Consider the following 18,080-nt stretch of genomic DNA (forward strand, 5'->3'; position numbering starts at 1 on the left):
GGTTGCCAAACGGTATAGCGGCCCGGATAGGGAAGGCTGTGCCTCTGCAAACAGCCTGACCCCCGCTCCCTCCCACCCCGACTGCCCCCCTCAGAACTCCTGACCCATCCAACCCGCCCCTGCTCCTTGTCCCCTGACTGCCCCCTCCCGGAACCCCCCGCCCCAACCACCCGTGGAGACCCCACCCCCTATCCAACCCCTTCCCCAGACCAGTGAAAATGAGCGAGTGCGTGAGGGTGGGGGACAGCGAGCAACAGAGTTGGGGCCGTTGGAGCGAGCAGGGGCAGGGCCTTAGAGAAGGGGTGGGACAAGGGTGTTCCATTTTGTGGGCTTAGAAAGATGGCAACCCGAAAATCTCACCAGGGTTCTGGGGCCCACTGGGCTCCCCAAGCAGGTTTCAGAGGGTCCGCCAAGCAGGGCTGCAGCCGAAGCCTGAGCAACTTAGCTTTGTGGGGCTCCCTGTGGCATGGGGTCCCGGGCAATTGCCCGGCTTGCTACCCGCTAACGCCAGCCATGGCTTTTATATGCAGAAAACCAGTTGTTGTGGCACAAGTGGGCCGTGGAGTGTTTATGGCGGGGGGTGGGACGGGCGCTCAGAAAGAAAGAAAAACGTCGAGCGCCCGGGCTGTAGAATCCAGGAAGCGGGTCGCCGCGCTCAGGTCCAGCTTGCCATGGAGAACACAAGCCCCTTGGTTGCGCGCAGAAATAGATTAGCGCGTACAGTGGCCTGCAGCACTTGCTCCCAACCCTTTCTTCAGCCAGGGGGCGCAGGGAGCCACGTGCACCCCCAATTTCTCTGCCCCGACGCTCAGAGCGGGATAAGGACAGAGACGCGCTGCCCCCTGCCTGTGACTGGCTGACTCGACTCCCCCGCACCCCAGGGGAACGGCCGCCGCCCCTCCCCCTCACCGGTGTGCGGGGGGAGGGGGGGAGCGTCCGGGCCGGTCTCCCCGCAAGCGTGCGACCCGTGCGTGGGGCTAGTCAGGACGGGAGATGCGGCCCCTCCCTAACTGCGGGGCTCCGGGGAGCGCAGGGGACCAGGGGCCGCTCCCGGGCGGGACGCCGTTTGCCGGACGCGCCCCCGTCCCCACTGCGCAGCCGCGCGGATTCAAAACAGTTTGTTGCTCACGTCGGCGAAGCCGCTTCCGTTTCCAACGCCACATTCCGGCCACACCTGCCTGCGCGGAGCCCGGCTCGCCTCCCGCCCGCCCGGGACACACCCTCCCCACAGCGCCCGCCGGCGCCATGTCCGCGGAGGGTAAGTGCCGAGCTGACCCCTCCGGGCCGCCCTGCGTTCGGAACCGCCCGCGCGCAGGAAACGTTCCCCCATCGTTCGCAACGGCCCGACCCAAACGTTCTTTGCGGAGCCGGCCAAGCCGCGCCCACAACACCCCACCCTATTGGCCGGCCCCGACCAACCTGGCTGTTACTATTGGTCCGCGGGGCTGCTCGTCGCCAGTGGCGTCATTGACCCGAGCGGCGGAGGGGGCTTTGAGGGAGGGGGCGCTTGGGGGTGGGCGGTGGCTTCCTGCCTTGAGGGGTGGGCAGCGGGGCGTCCTCCAGCGTTGGGGCGGCTCCGAGCCGCGGGGATGTGGGGACGGGGCAGCCCCCCCCGCCAGTGTGGGATTGGGCGGAGGTGGGTTAAACGGGGTCAAAATCCCCAGCCCCAGCCCCAGCCGCCGGGAGTAGCCGGCCAGGAGGAGCCGCTTCCCGCCCCCCCCCCGGGCGTGGGCTGTGGGGGGGGGGGCAATTCAATGAGGACAGCAGGCGTTGTCCCCTCCGGGTGGGGGTGGGGAGGATCAGACAGGCGCTGCTGCCCTCTCCACCACCGGCCTTGCCTTCATGCTGGTCTTGTTTCGCCTTTGAGGAGTAACTTGATTTGCCCCCTTAACTTTCTTTCAACGTAATTATTATTATTATTATTTTTTACCGCAATCGCAAGTGGTTGCACATCTGACTTACCCCGTTATCCCTGCCTGCCCGCCCCTTCCGTCCCACCGGACCGCCCCCCCCCCCACAACTTTCTTTGCCCCGTCGCACCCTCTGCGTTATAGTCAGGTGGCGTCTTCCTTCTGGGTGGCAACATGGGGGAGCACTGAGAGCAGAGATGGGACAGTCACCCTGCTCTCTGTTTTGTGCCTAGTGACACCACCCCCTGGTCAGTCAGGAGAAACGGTCATAAAAAAAGTGAAGTCCTGTTCAATCCAGGCTGGAGTGTGGCCAGTACCGATGGGATTTTTGGAGAATTTAGTAGCTAAACTCTTAAGGCTGAACTGAGCATGTGCACGCTATGATTTTTCAAAGGCCTGTAACTTGTCCAAATTTGTGCAGATTTTCTCAGGGGCTGTAAAAAGGCAAATTCCTGTTGTAACTCCAGCCCCCTTCCAAATTTCAAGACCCCTTTTCAAAGCATGTTGGGGCTACCCCTTCTTGAAACTTTCTCGCAGCTGTTTAACAAGTGTGAAACATATTTTTTCCCCATAAACTCATTTTAAGAAATGGCTGAACTGTTTTTACTGAAATGTTCTCAAAAAATTAAGCAAGAAGCAGACACTCACCATGGAAAATTTCCATGCAAATGTTTGAAGTTAGCAAAATTATAAGCAATTAAAAACAGGATCTTATAATGGGAAGTGATAGGAAATGGAACGTTTCAGTTTGTTGAGTCTTTCTATACAATTCTCACAGGGGGTCTCCAGGCAGCTCTGGAGCAGGCTGTGTGGGGAGTTCCTCATGCTGTTCTGTTTTATTGTGGAAAAACTCTTCATAGGTAATCTTCAAACCCCTTATTTTTGTGTGTATTTTGCAGTGTATTTTTTGCAATGTTTCTACTGTGTTCCTCTTTCTTTCATCCATCTCACTTTTCTCCACTCCGTTTAAACTATTTTCCTATCTCAGCTTTTCATTGCTACAGTTTGGTTGGGGGTGGGGTAATCTTTACAAACAGAAAAACGTAATTGTCTGTTGGGCTGTGGGAGACCCAAAGCTAAATGACAAACTTTCAGACAAGACTGTTGGAGCCTTCCAATAACCTACAGAGCAATTTTTTTAAAATGTTACTTGAAGTACACCATGCTGGTAAACAGAGAATCAGAAAACAGATCCTGAGCCTGTAAGCAATGAAGAAGGCATCATCCTGCAATCATGACTAAGAAAGGTAGAGTGCCTTCTGCAATAGTAGCCCTAAAGGCAGTGAAGAATGACTCCCTGTCATATGACTGTAATCATGTGACTAGGACCAGGAAATAGATATCTTGCCAGCACTTCTGTATGTCAGAATGTTAGTATACCGTGCATCTCTTGAATCAATAAATAGTTTGATTGGTATTGTTTGCTTCCAGAGAGTTCCATAGCCATCTGTCCTCAGCCAAAAGGAAAAGCAGGTCTGATACAAAATCTATGAGTTTAGAGAAAAGTTGAAGGAAATCAAGGAAGAGCTCCACATTAAAAATTGTTTCCTAACGAAGGATTCATGCGAGTCTGTGTATGTGTGAGAGAGAAACCCACCTGTATCAAATAATGGTTTTGCTTTTATGAATGAAGCCACATGCATGAAAACATGCATTCCCAATAATTTCAGAGCAAGCCATATGTCAAACAGGTTCCAACACCTTTATATACTGACTTTTCAGAACACAGGCATTCTGTATTCCAAAAAATAACAACATACATATGCTGTGCACTTTGTAATTCACCCTGGCATATCATCAGAAAGTGAAAATGAGTGGAAAAATGTTATTTAACCAGTGCCAACTAATGGTGCAAGCAGAGCAAAGTGCTTTGGGAAGCACTCCTAGTGGGTGAAAATGAACTAGGAAAGCAGCATAATAGTCAGCAAGCCATCTGCTCAGTTGAAACCAGGCTCCGTAAGAGTTTGTGTTCAAATGTCACTGCTGACAGTAGTAATTTTTGACAGCAGTAATTTTGATCTTGCTAGATATAGGCTATAGCTTAAGATATTAAAATTTGTGATACATCTTACTGATGCAGTCAGACGAACAGTTTTATCTCTATATAAGTCGTCATGAAGCATCTGCCTTGCATTTTTAAATGCTTTTAACTTTCATGCAGAGATTCTGATGGTTCTGTGCAAAGGCAAACTAGAGTTCCTCATAAATAGTGTACTGAAAAATGCTGAAATAACTAAAATAATTATCATAAAATGTTGTTAAAACTGACAAAAACGTGGCACAGAATGTCTTAATTAGTGTGTAGCTCTGCTGTGTCTGTAATAATCTTCCTGTGCTCTGAATGTACAAAGTATGAGGTGCACTTGTATATCCCATAGGGTCATACAGCATATAGTATCCTGCTGCTTTACTGAAAATAACTGGCCATCTTCTAAACAGCATAACCCGGGGTATGTGTTGATTCTGAACAAGAAAAGAGTTAAATGACTGAAGCTTTCTTTGGACATACATTTACTCCTTATTACATTTCCAGGCAGAACTTTGTTAGCCTGTTGATTCATTGGAATGACTGGTTAAATGATTTAAAGAAGTAGTACTAAATACATTTACTTAATTTATGACGCAGCCAAGAACCAGTATGGCTTTTTTTTTCATTTTATGGTGAAAGTAATTTTTCCCTTGAAAAGGTGCAACTCAAAACCTGAAGAATAGTTGACACTATTTTTCTTAATTATGATTTTTTTGTTTCCATGAAAGAGTTACTGGAAACTTACAAATATCTCTGTAATTTTTTTTTTTTTATCACTTGATGCTTATCTGTTCTGTTCATTCCCTCTGAAGCACCTGGCATTGGCCACTGGGCTAGATGGACCATTGCTCTGACCCAGTATGACCATTCTTATGTTGATTGTGGAATTAACATAGTCAGTTAATGCTCTAGCCATTATTCCAAGGAATTTGGATTAAAATCTTGGTTTGCAGCACAAATTAAAAAGATTTTGGTGGCTTAATTCTAGTTTCTGTGTGGGGCATGTTACATGGCATTTGTCTGCTGTGTGCTATTGATTTCTCATTTTTAAGAGCACAAACATTTATAAAGAGAAGTTGTTTTTATAGATACTGCTGTGAGTAAATATTTATCTGAAATGTTCTTTTGTACTAAAGTTTTGAAGGCGTGGATATTTTAACCTGAATAGGTGAAACATTTTTGTTTTAGACTATATGACCGTGGTACTTAAAATTAGAAGTGATCTATTAAATGATGAGGTTCATTTCTTCTGCTGGTGTAGGATAGTGTGCCCCCGATAGAGGGCATATCCAGTATTTAATTAATACTACGCTTTACTTTTAAAAAACTCTCTAGTATTAGATGACATTGCCGTTTAATCAAGTCTATCTCCATCTATGCATTTTACACCACAAGCCTAAATTAAAAAATGGTACTGATTTTCTGGATCCTCAACTCCCCTCCTTCCCTGCAGCAATTGCTAGTAGTACGTTACCCAGTTGCCAGGTCTCTTCCATTACTCATGAACTCCATGGGCCACCAGTCTTTACCATTAGATCTTTGCTGCTATCAGTTAGGATTTCTCAGCGAGCATTTCATTACTGGTAAGCATTCGTGGTTCAAATAACAGATCAGGAGTGTTAATGACACTTGAGTTTGTTTTTTATTAAACATCTCCGAGAATGCCAAAAACAGCAGAAATAGTAATTCCCTCTAAAATCGCAAAGGGGTTTGTTCCTTTATCAATTCTTCCCTTTGAACTAAAACTGCTGTGGTCAGCTAAATGGATACTTAGTAAAAATAGTGAGATTATAGTGGCAGACTATACTGAATATTCAAAATATGCTTCCTTTTTCTGGAAATACTTGTCATTGTTTTAGGTTCCTCATAACTGAATGGTTCTGATGTCTCATCGAATGCTGCATTTTACTGCTACTTTCCAGCAAGAAGTCCAAATTGTTGACAGAATTTGAGAGACAGGAAGGGCTGATCTGCAGATGTCTGCAAACTTCCACAGTTGTTTTTTTAAATAAGTCAGTTTATTGGGAAAGATATAGTTTCATATGAAACTGTTTTTAACACACAATTCAAATAAATAAAATATTTTTTAAAACAGTTGTGAAGGTTTCCAGCCTCTCTTATGCATCTGTCTGCTGAGGAATAATTATTTTGTTGGCATCAACAGTCAAGCAAGATAGCAACTTCTTGTTTGTTTTGGAATTATACACGTTTTAAAATAAAGGCTATATCAGTAAGATCAGACTTACCTGTCTAAGCTGCTAACAATTCATTATTTTATATATCAGGGGTGGCCAAACTTACTGGCCTGCTGAGCTGCATATGACCATATTCAGAACTTTGAGAGCCGGGGTACACTTGCCAGGAGTCAGGGCTTCAGCACCTCGGGAGATGCTTGCCAGGGCTCGGGGTTTCAGCCCTGCTCCTGCTGAAGCCCCAAGCCCCAGCAGCTGCACCCTGTGGGTTTGAAGCCCTGAGACCCTCCTCCCCTCTGTGCAGAAGCCCCCATCTCATCAACCCACTGCAAGGCAGAGGTCCCAAGTCTGGTAGGTGGAGAATGGGGGTGTGTGGAGGGGGTTTTGAGAGCTGCACTTCAACTGTTAAAGAGCCACGTGGCTTGGGAGCAACAGTTTGGCCACCCGTTTGTTTATATATATATTCATCATAACACACACATTTTTATATATATATATAATGCCTCAGTTCAGCCAGCCTCTTAAGCCAGTGCCTAAGTTTAAGCATAGCTGTAATCCCATTTATTCTTGTGGTATTACTCATGTGCTTAAGTACCTCTCTGAGAGGACCTTTAACATGCTGAGTCAATGTGTCATAATGTGATAGTGCCCAAACACTGCTATAATATGATCTGGTCTTGCCTAAGTAAATAGGCTCAAACTGTGTTACTGAAGAGCTTTTTAAAGACCTGGTGGGAAAAGGCTCTCTATCCCATTTTTGGTCTGATCAGAAAACTGAGTGTGGGGATTGGATAGGAGCAAAGAGGAAAAGTGGCAGATTCATACCCAGAGCACAGTCCATGTTATGCACTGAATTAGGTAGGGGTCCTCTGGAAAAATAGCATGCAGCTAAAGATAGTATCATAATACATATGCACCAGGAGGCTAAGTTGTATTTGCACAGGCAGCCTGAATTCTGACTCTTCCTAACTTTTCAGTGCTTGACCTTATAGTCTTATTGTTCCTTTAACACTGTTATATTGCATGTACTTTTTTTAAAAAAATGTTTTTTCAAAATAAAGGAAATGCTGGACTTAACTGCAGGGCAAACATTTTGAACCCAGAGCATTTACTGTGGTTGTGTCAACATTTGGCATGTTACAGTTAGACTGTAAGCGTTTCGGGACAGGGCCTTTGTCTTTCTGTATATTTGCAGTGTCTCTCGTATTGGGACCTCATTCCTGTTTGGGCTCAAATGCTACCATAATATAACAACTAAGTATGGAATTGTGAACTGATGTACTTTGATAGCTCTTGGTAATTCTGTTTTCTCAATGGTTCTCCAATTTCAGTGCCATTGAGTGTTTAAACATAAAGGGTGAGATTTTCACAAGTGCTCATGGGCCTAACAGTTCGTAGTCTGTAGAAACAGTTAGGCCGATGCCAAGTGCTTTTTAAAATCTCACTCAACGTGCTTTGTAACCTTCTCCCTTGTTATTATCACTTAGAATCACAATGCATGTCTTGGAAGATGACTTAAATCTTAAACACTCAAATTTCAGTTTAATTGCAGCTAAGCTATTGTACAGTTCAAATAAGTGGGTAGTACTAGGTGTGGTAAATGTGCTACTGCCATTAGAATGGTATACAGAATGGTGTCCAGACTTCTCTTTCTTTCTGTACATGCTTTTAGATTATGTTTCTGTGAGAGTTGAGGATGATGTTGAAGCTGTGATCATTCAAAATTCTGAAATAGAAGATGCAGAAAATGGACTGTCCACACAAGGCTGCGTGTCAGTGGAACAAAATGCTCAAGTAAACAGTGATGATCACTACATGACTCAACTTGCATATGGTAAATACACTTAATTTCTTCTGAGAGTTAATGCCCATGGCCCATCCTTCTGGCAGAGTGCTCAGTCATTGTATCTTTAACACTATATTCCCCATTACTTTTTCTGTTCTGTCTGTGACTCTAAAACCTTTAAAAAGCTACTTATTAGTAGCTGATAGTTTTGATAGTATAGTTTAAAACAAGTAACTTTAGAATCTGTTTCCCCTTAAGGATGTTCCCTGTTAGTGGTGATCTCAATAATAAGGTTTAAGAATTGTTTTTCTCACATATACATAGGAATTCATTGTTTAAAATAGAATCTGTTGTAAGAAGATTAGTATGTAATTTGGAGGGGAAAAAAACAAGACCAGAGAAATCTGGCTGCCCAGTAGGTGTGGCATTTAGCTAAATTAATTGGGATACAGTGAAAATTCTTTTATGCACTATTCTAGTAAATTTGTCATTTACGTTGGGGTGTTGCCGACTGTAGGTACCCTTCAATGTTTTGAACTCTATCTGGGGGAGAATTGGTTTGTAGTTTTGAGAAACTTTGCTTGCTTACTATTGGATACAAGATGCCAATGAAGGTAGTATATGTGTTTAGGCAGTTAATTTATAGAATCATAGAATATCAGAGTTGGAAGGGACCTCAGGAGATCATCTTGTCCAACCCCCTGCTCAAAGCAGGACCAATCCTCAATTTTTGCCCCAGATCCCTAAATGGCCCCCTCAAGGATTGAACTCTAAACCCTGGGTTTAGCAGGCCAATGCTCAAACCACTGAGCTATCCCTCCCCCCGAAGAAGAGTATATATGAAGAATATAGCTACAAAGGCTGTTAACTCATTTCCATTAGACTGTAACAAGAATCAAATCTTAACTCTAGTTTTCACGTAACATTAAATAATATCAGTAGTTTAATCTGTTAGATTCAGCTATATGTTTTGGCTTGGAAAGGATTAAGTGGAAACCAATTTAGACTATGGCCACGTACAGCAATGATTGCTGCCGGCAGGCCCATAGCAAGAAAGGTGATGCTGGCACAGAACCTCTCTAAGTGAGATTTAATTTGATTTTAAAATGCTAGACATTTGCATACTGCATCATAGTACCTGAGCACCAACAATACCATTGCCACCATAGAAGTTCTGGCCATACATGTGCATTGATCCTCCTTTTCCCTTAGCACATCCTCCTTTTCGACCTGAAAGGTGTAGACATATAATGAAAAGACAGACCCTTTTCCAAAGAGGTTACATTTTAAGTATCTGACAGGACACAACTGGTAGCCTACAAACAGATGGGGAATAGAAGAAAACAGTGCAACCATTACAACTAGCATCAAAGTAAACACTAAATGAGATTAGCGAGAGAAATGAAAAACAAACATCTACAGGAAGAGTCCCATCATTCTATAACAGCTTAGTATTTTCTAACAAGGAAGCAGATCCTATCTGTGTTCAGTCAGTCCCCTCATACCTCTGATACATGCTATAAGCTATAGCAGAGAAACACGGTTAGTCACAACCTTGTGTAAATATGGTTCCTGAGACAAAGGTTCTAACCTGGGTTTTCCTGACCAGTCTAATCTATTATCTCAGTTTCACTGTAGCAAATACCATAATAAGAGTTCCCTCGTGTACTCAGGTCATCGCTGACACAATTCAGTTGTGCATTATAGATGAAGCCGTGCTGTGCTACCACTCCTGTAAAGACCAAGGCAGTAGTACAGCTCGGGGTCAGAACCATCCAAACTGCAAAACTGGAGGGTGTCAAGTCCTATCATGAATAAATAAGGTCCACCAAAAGCATAGTTTAGATGGGACCTATAGCCCAAGTAATAATAAAGCTACTGTAGCAAGACATGCTTCTAGATAATGCTCATGTAGACAGAGTCTATGATATCAAGAAAAGTTTTCAGAAGTGGTGTTAACTGAAAGGAATAGCATTTTGTATTACTTACTCCAAGTCATGAGAAGTATCTGAGTATTAAAGTTACCTTGTGACTTTATTGTGAAGCATCCAGAGAGGTCACAGAATACTGATGATTTAACTTTCCCATGTTACTGTGTGACATCCCATGTCCCAATGTATTTAGTATGTCATAGTTAGTCTAGATCAGTGATACTCAGACCTCAGTGGTTCAGGAGCCACATTAACCCAAAAGAGCCACAGCAGTGTAAATTCACGGTTTAATTTACTATAGGACTATATATTCATATTTAAACAGTATGACAGGAAATATTTAGTTTTTTATGTATATTATTCTCACAGCAAAATGACCAAGTATTATTATTTTATCAACTACAATTGGTTACTAACATAGTAAAAGCATCTTGGTTAATAATTAAATCACACAATGTTTTAATATCATGTGCAGCAAAGAGCTGTAGGAGGCACATTAAAGAGCCACTTGCGGCTCGCGAGCCTCAGTCTGAGTATCACTGGTTTAGTGTGTTCAGCAAAACATTTTTAAAAAAGCAAAATTACCATCCATGCCTGGGAAATGGACAAAACAAGCATTGCATAAAAGGGTCCTAAACACAGTAAAGTGATTATTGTCAGGATGTCTCTTCAGTGGATCCAAGCCATCTCCCATGTTTCATAACACTGACACTGTTTTTTTCTATTGTTTTCTGCTTGACAGTAAAGTTTACTCTTGGTTTTTGTAGATTTCCACTTGAAAACACATTGATATTCCCTATCCCTTCTTTTCCTCATCTCTCCCCAGCTATAGTGAGGGGTATTTTGTTTGTCTTTGTTTTCTAATACAGCAGAACAAACATGCCAGGTCATCTGTTTGAACCAGCAGCAACAGATGGATGTCAGCCCAAGTCTCGGAGGATAATTTAACTATTATTTCAGAATCAGCAGAGGGAGCATGATGATCATTTTGTGAGCGTGGCCCCCCCGCCCAAATGGTGGGTTGGTGGTGGTGTTTTTAAATAGCAGGCAAGTAAGGAATTTTTAAAGACTGCTGTCATAGTAAGTAAAAGTTGGTAGCTATTCCATTTGAGGGTGTACAGCACTTACCATTAAAAGCCCCTGTTTTCAGCTGTTAACTGTCATGTTGTCTTGAGTGGCTCACAGCTGAGAGTGCCAGCCTCAGGGCAGACTGTCAAAAAGAAGGGCAGAATCCCCAAACTGGTTGTATTTTCTATAATTATATTTCACCAACCCAGTAACAAGTGTGAACTCCTAAAGTACTGTAACAATCTTAACATCAAGTCACAGACAGTCCCCTTGGGCATTCCAGTATATCTTGCCATCCAGGCAAGCTGGACTATATGATAGATGGTCACTTTACACCAAAAATCACAGCAATATTCAGGTTACTCCAGTCCCAAAGGACCAGTCACCTTAGGTTGATTGTACTCAGATCTCAAATCAAAGACAATGCCTGTAGCCAATCCTGTAATAAACTAACCAAAGATTTATTAAGTAAGAAAAGAAATAAAGTTATTTAAAAAGTTAAAACAGGAAGCATACACACAAATGAGTTACAGTCTTAGATTTAAAAAGGTAATATAAGCTTCTATAATAAGCAGCTCTATATGTCCTCTAGGGGTGACCCAAGCTAAGCAGCCTGGGGATCTCCTCCTTGTGTTTAGGAATCTTTGCCTCTTAGAGTCCAGACCGCATAAAGACACCCAGTTTCTCCTTGTCAGGCATTTTTATCCCCTTCACTCCAGAATCCAAGCTGATGGGATGAGTTCATGCACACGCCTTCCCTTCCTGCAGGGAGTGAGGAATGCAGTCAAGAAGGTCTCTGTCCTTTGATGCTACACAATGTCTCATTTGCCTTCATTGGGCCATCTCGTTTGCAGGACGAGCACTTTACCTTCATTAATGCTGCTTTTCCTGTTTGGTGAGTTACACAATTACAGAGGTTTACAATGCAAACACTCAATATAACTTTATACCATGAGATACAGATAGTATAAGTAGGATTAATACATGTAGCATCCTACAGGCATTCCATAAAGTCTAAACACATTCTTATAACACCAATGTCTATTTCTGGTCTGTCTATTTAAGTCGGACTGGTTTCCGGCTATGGGTTTGTCATTGTTCACTGAGGCCCTGGGCTTTTGGCATGAGCTGACATCTGGTCTGTCAGCATCAAAATAATTTTTCCAGACTTAACCATTTGGACTGAAATTGTCCATGTTTGTTCTCTGGATTAAGCTGATATATTTTTAATAAAAGTTTAAGGAAAAGTGCTTCAGCCATTTTCAAGAATGAAGTTATTTTCTGGGAGTCCACGGGGCTGTGTCCTTGGTCCCCTTCTCTTCTTGTACTATGCCTTATCTCTGAGTAATCTTATCCGCAAATTCAACTACCATCTCCACCCTGACAACTCTCAGATCTACCTCTCCACTCCAGACCTGTCTTCTCTCCAAACTGAAGTGTCCGTCTGTCTGTCTCTGAACCTCTTTGAGGATATCTAGGTATCAGCTCAAGTTCAACATGGCTAAAGCAGAGTTCTTAATCATACCCCCCGCTTCCCCATCCCCTCCTTTCTTGATCATTGTGGACAACACCACAGTCCTGCCTGTCATTCAGGCCTGTAACCTAGCTGTTATCTCCATCTTGGACCTTTCTGTAAGTCTTTGCATCTAGGCTATGTCTAGATATTGGGGTTTTTTCTGCATAACATCTTTAAAATATGACCTTTGCTATCCCTTCACACCGCTAAAACTCTCATCATCTCACTTGTCAATTACTGCAATGTCTTTCTCTCTGGCTTTGACAAATGCAGTTTTGCCCCTTTAGTATCCATTCAGACTGCTGCTACAAAGAGAATTCTCCTAATCCATCACTTTGACCACATCACTCCTATCTTCGTATCCCTCCACTGGCTCCCCTTTTTTTATTGCATCAAGCATAAACTGTTGCTTGTAAATCAATAGAAGCTAGGGATTGCAATGGGAGATCAGGGCTGCCCCATTGCGCTATGCCCTGTTTGCACCTACAAAGCCGTTCATGTCCTATCCTGTCTCTAGCTATCATCTCTCATTCACTATCAAGATGTTGACTTCTGTCTCAGATTGGCCAATGCTGCCAGTGTCTATTGTCGACTTGTTAAATTTTTCAACAAGTATCTTTCTTCTTTCTTCCATGCTGCTCCTCATGCTTGGAAGCAGCTCCCTATAAACATCTGCAAAGCCACTTCATTGTTCTCCATCAAATCCCTTCTTAAAATTCTTTTTTGCCATAATGTCTGCAAAAAGATTGGCAATGGTTAGGCCGCTGGTGTGCTGAGACCACTGCCTGTCATGCTAACCAATATTGTCTCATTGTTTCCTTGTACTCCCCCATCAGTTTGTCTGTATCTATCTATCTGTCACCTCATGTCTTATACTTAGATTGTAAGATCTTTGTGGCAGAGACCATCTTTTTTTACAGCACCTAGCACAATGGGGTCCTGGTCCAGACTGGCTCCTCGGTGCTACAGTAATACAAATAATAAAATTAGGCAGAAATAAGTAATTCTGCTAATGTTTTTGCCTCCAGCTGTTTCTTTTAAGAGCTTTTTCTTTAAAGAGTTCTTCTACTTTCAGGGTTTGAGGCAGGAACTGGAAATTTTGGCAGGAGAATAGGCTTGGAGGCTGAGATGTGCCTTTCGCTTTCCCTATGAAATTCCATGAAGCTTTGCCAGAGTTCCAAGCCATTGGAAATAGCCATTTGCAGATGCTCAGTAGAATTTGCTAAAGGGTTGCTGCAAAGTTTCCAAAAATTCCATGTTTATGGACAGTCTTAAACTGGCATGTCATACCTTCTCAGTGCTTGACTTTGCAACCGTAGCATAGAATTTGTATGTAGTTGTAGTGTCATTGTTTTTGATGTAGTTAGAAACATGACAGAACTTCCATCATACAGGAATTTCTTATGATTTGTGGGACCTTAGGTTGCTAGAGGGGAAGTAGTAAGGTCAGAATGAAGAGGTGAGAGACATTCCCACTGCCTGAGAGGTGAAATTGGTTAGGCCTGTGATTTGCTGAGTCAGTGCAGAGCAGGAGAGGGTGGGGGGTGTGTGTGTGTGTGTGAGAGAGAGAGAGAGAGAGAGACGAGCAGTCTTTTGCATTGTCTGTGTTGCAAGTCATCCATACTAGTTTAAACTGTGTTTCTGGACTTTATGGGCTAGATCCCCAAGTGGCCTCAAGCAGCATATGGTGCATCTTTGAGGTGAGGACATAGGTGACTTTACACTCTTTTCTCCATTTCACCCCCAGTCATGTTGCAAGTTGAAAGAGCCTCATGTATATTAATAATTATTTGTTTGTAAATCAATAGAAGCTAGGAATCGCAACGGGAGATCAGGGCCGCCCCATTCCACTAGGCCCTGTACAAATGCATAACAAAAAAAAGAGTCCTTGTCCCAAACAGTTTACAGCGTAAGTATTGGTCAACACTGTTCTCCACTTGTAAGGTTCCCTTCTCTTCATGTGCCAGTATATTTATGTCTGTATCTGTAATTTTCACTCCATGCATCTGAAGAAGTGGGTTTTTTACCCACAAAAGCTTATGCCCAAATAAATCTGTTAGTCTTTAAGCTACCACTGGACTCCTTATTGTTCTTGTGGATACAGACTAACACGGCTACCCCTCTGATAAGTATAAGATGAGCGCTAGTAGGTGAAATACAAAAAAACCAATGAGGAAGCACAAGATAACAAGGGGACTTGCACTGGCAGATAGCAGCTCTCAAGGAGCAACGCTGCCAGCCAGGATCACATCATCTGTTAGCCCTTCCTTTCCTGTCCCTATTTTTAATTCCCTTTGTGCCAGTTCAAAGGAGACTTGAGATGGGCTGAAGATCTGGCCCTCTACCTTGGTTGTAAAGTTTAGGATAAAATCTGGCATATGATTCTCCTTCAAGAAGCAGTAACTTTTTTTTTCTGTCAATTGCAGGCAAACTTAATTTAGTCATGTAAAAGTTACAAAAGTATTAAAATAGAAGTTGGCCAATGTCAAGCATTTGTTTGCAGATGTACAGTTTTGCTGTTAAATGTTTATCAAACAACATCAGTTAGTTTGCTCTAGATCATCAACTTTTTGGGGCAGGGATTAGGACCAGACCTTTTTCTTCACACGGCTCTTCACAGAGATAAACACGCTCAAAAATTGAAGGTGATAAACAGAGTGAATACTTAGGGAAGGGAAAGATGAGGGTAAAGAAAATACAAATAACGGTGAGTTCTGTATCGCGTTGTGAACAATGCGTTTAAATTCTGATTCCTATATTTTTGTTGTGGGGAGGGTTTTAAATGAAGAATGAGATAAGGCAAGAAGAGGCGTGGGTAACTCAGGAGTGAAAGTCAACAATGGAAAGTATGGCAAATAAAATGCATTTTGAGGAGGAATTGGAAGGAATAAAGTTTAATAAAAGTTAATTAGAGGATAAAATGAGCAAATAATTTAGTGCTTGATACGTAGTTAGATAGTAATTAATCTTAAATGGCCAGGATGCTGCAGTTTTAAAAATAAGCTATTGTTCTTGCTTTTCATGACAGATGTCTAATTCATAGATTCCAAGGCCAAAAGGGACCATTGTGATCATCTAGTCTGACCTCCTGTATAATACAGGCCATAGAATTTCCCTGAAACAATTCATGTCAATTCAGTGGGAGAAGTTTTCTAACATGCTTTCTTTTAACTTTGGCTTTTATAGGAGGGGAAGGTTTGTCAGTACTGAGTGAGCCAGTGGTGTCACAGATGAGCCATTCTACAGGTGTGCAGAGAGACGGTCAGAACCCAGAAGAAATGGAGTATGTTTTTTTGCATAAAAGACGACGACTTACCCCATCTCTGGTGAGAAATAACATGGTATGTGTATCTAAACAAACACTTGCTCTGCTTTTTCAGGCAAATTGCACTGCTATTAGCAATTCCAGTTCTCATGTGAGAGAATTATCTTATATACTTCCCCCTTTTGTGGATTATTATTGTTTGTATTACAGTAGTGTCAAGAAGCTTTTATAAGGGTTGGAGCCCCATATTGCTAGGCATTGTACATGCGCAGAGGAAGAGACAGCTCCTTTCCTGAAAAGCTGACATTCTAAGGATTGGTCCTGCAAGCAAACCTTTGACATGCAAGCTCATATTCTTCTAAAAAGCAGGATACATTAGGGACGCTTCCTTCCTTTCCCACAGGTTTCGAGGTGGAGTGATACCAATCATCCTTCCTTACCTGTTACTGATGGGCAAATTATTGCGCAAACTATGTCCAAAAATAGACCATGCATCTCGCACATTGATGCATGTCTGTGGGCAGAACTTGGCTCATAGCACAGAGCTATACATTAATGGCCAGCTGAAGAACATAAAAAAAAAAGTTTACATTTTAAATATCAACAAAGTGGTCTTGTCAGTACTAAAACAGGGCGCCAGATTATATTTGAACTCTGCCAATATTACACATTATATAGTTTTTCATTTGAGTAGTGTGACAGAAATTTGGTGTAATTAAAAAAAAAAATCAAATGCAAAATAGTTTATGCTGGACAAGAAGGGCTTCTCACAGCTTACAAGTAAAATGAGCATCTTTATTTTAATTTTTTAAGTCTCTTTCTCCACAGGGTGGCACTGTTGATTCCTGTCTACAGGAAATTTTCATATAACAAGGGACACTATGGGCATGTGTACACTGCAATTAAAAACTGGCAGCTGGCCTGTGCCAGCTGATTTGGGCTCAAAGGGCTCGGGCTGCAGGGCTGTTTAATTGCAGGGTAGGTGTTCAGGCTTAGGCTACAGCCTAAGCCCTGGGATCCTTCCACCTCACAGTCCTAGAGCCCAAGTCAGTTGGTATGGGCCAGCCACAGGTTTTTAATAACAGTGTACACATACCTCTTTCCCCTAACTTCTGAAGAGGCACTTCCCATGGGCTCTTTTGTTACCTGCATGTTTTGTTGTGTCTGCTATTTTACTTAAAATGGTCTTTCCTGAAGAAGAGACCAGGCCCTGGCTGTTTTGTTCTTCACATTGATGAAAGAAGAGCTTGTGCTAAACAAAAGATCTTTATTTTTAACTTTTTACATCCACTTTAGCATCACACAACCTAGAGCCTGCTCCTAGCTATCGTAAGTAGCATTCTGTTCTGAAAACATTCATGGAGCCCTACATTCCTATGGGAAAGGCCACCCTTTAACTCTCCAGCCACATCCTTGCATAGCAATAGTGACTGCTCCAAGAGCCATGCCAAAGAACTTTAATGTTTCAGGAGTACAAGGACACCCAGTGTCAGATCAGGTTTACCCCAACATATAAGGACTTGTCTGCAAGCAAAGTTGCACTGATTTAAACAAATGTGTGACTTTTAAATTGACTCATTTAAACCATTACAAAAGGCTTTGCAGACATTCTTAAATTGATATTAAACCTGACAGATGTTTGTACATTGTCTAGCACAATGGGGCCCTGGCTTCTACGGTTTACCAAAATACAAATAATTCACTAAATTGATCAGAACTATTTAAATTGAGATAAGAACAGTTTTAAGATATACCAAAATAAGAACATATAACATGGTTTTGCACTGGTTCTAACTAAATCTATTTAAAAACTGATATAAGTTAAATCTGTTTACATAGTGGCAAGGCCTTAGTTGTAAAAAAATAAGTTTTTTGTGAAACAGTCAGTGGAAAGATTTCAGGGGGTTTTTTTTGTTGTTTTTTTTTAAATTGCAGTGAATTTTTTAAATAACCATTCCCTGCAGCCTAAACACTTCTCCATTGTTTTAGTACATGAGTAATTGAAAGTGATATTGACTAGTAACTGATTACAAACAAAAGTGAAATTGGGTAGCTTTGTCCTCGCTGAGAGACATGCAGCAAGTAAACCTTACAAGATGTGAAAAATGTGGATTTTGTTTCTTTACTTATTAATAAACTCAAGTGTCAATCAAATGCACATGGATACGTATATATATTTTATTTTAAACTATTTGTAATGCCTATAAAGGAAAACTGACTTGAAAACTTATGTCACAGTTACGATGTGGCTAATACTAGAACAAATATATATTAATCTGCGGTGTTTGAAAACATCCTCCTCATTAGTTGCTATCCTTAATATATTAAGCCAGTGCCTTGGGTTCCAGAAAAATATATAGGTCATCTAGACCAGTGGTTCTCA

At 42.3% G+C, this 18,080-nt stretch overlaps 1 protein-coding gene across 13 annotated transcripts in view; it reads left to right on the forward strand.

The window, feature by feature from the left end:
- Positions 1-787: 787 nt before the first annotated feature.
- BEND2 (BEN domain containing 2) overlaps positions 788-18,080 on the forward strand; it is a 57,907-nt gene continuing 40,614 nt past the window's right edge. For 5 of the 13 annotated variants that reach the window (XM_043537909.1, XM_043537908.1, XM_043537910.1 and 2 more), the window contains exons 1-3: positions 1,086-1,258; positions 7,804-7,965; positions 15,619-15,773. In XM_043537909.1, the coding sequence (XP_043393844.1) occupies positions 1,246-1,258; positions 7,804-7,965; positions 15,619-15,773 (330 nt within the window). In that variant the 5' untranslated portion in view covers positions 1,086-1,245. Of the gene's footprint in view, positions 1,259-3,129; positions 3,158-7,803; positions 7,966-15,618; positions 15,774-18,080 lie in introns of those variants that run through there. The other 8 variants (XM_043537912.1, XM_043537913.1, XM_043537916.1 and 5 more) reach the window with 7 other exon arrangements.

This window comes from Chelonia mydas, chromosome 1, assembly GCF_015237465.2.
Source record: "Chelonia mydas isolate rCheMyd1 chromosome 1, rCheMyd1.pri.v2, whole genome shotgun sequence".
Lineage (NCBI taxonomy): Eukaryota > Metazoa > Chordata > Testudines > Cheloniidae > Chelonia > Chelonia mydas.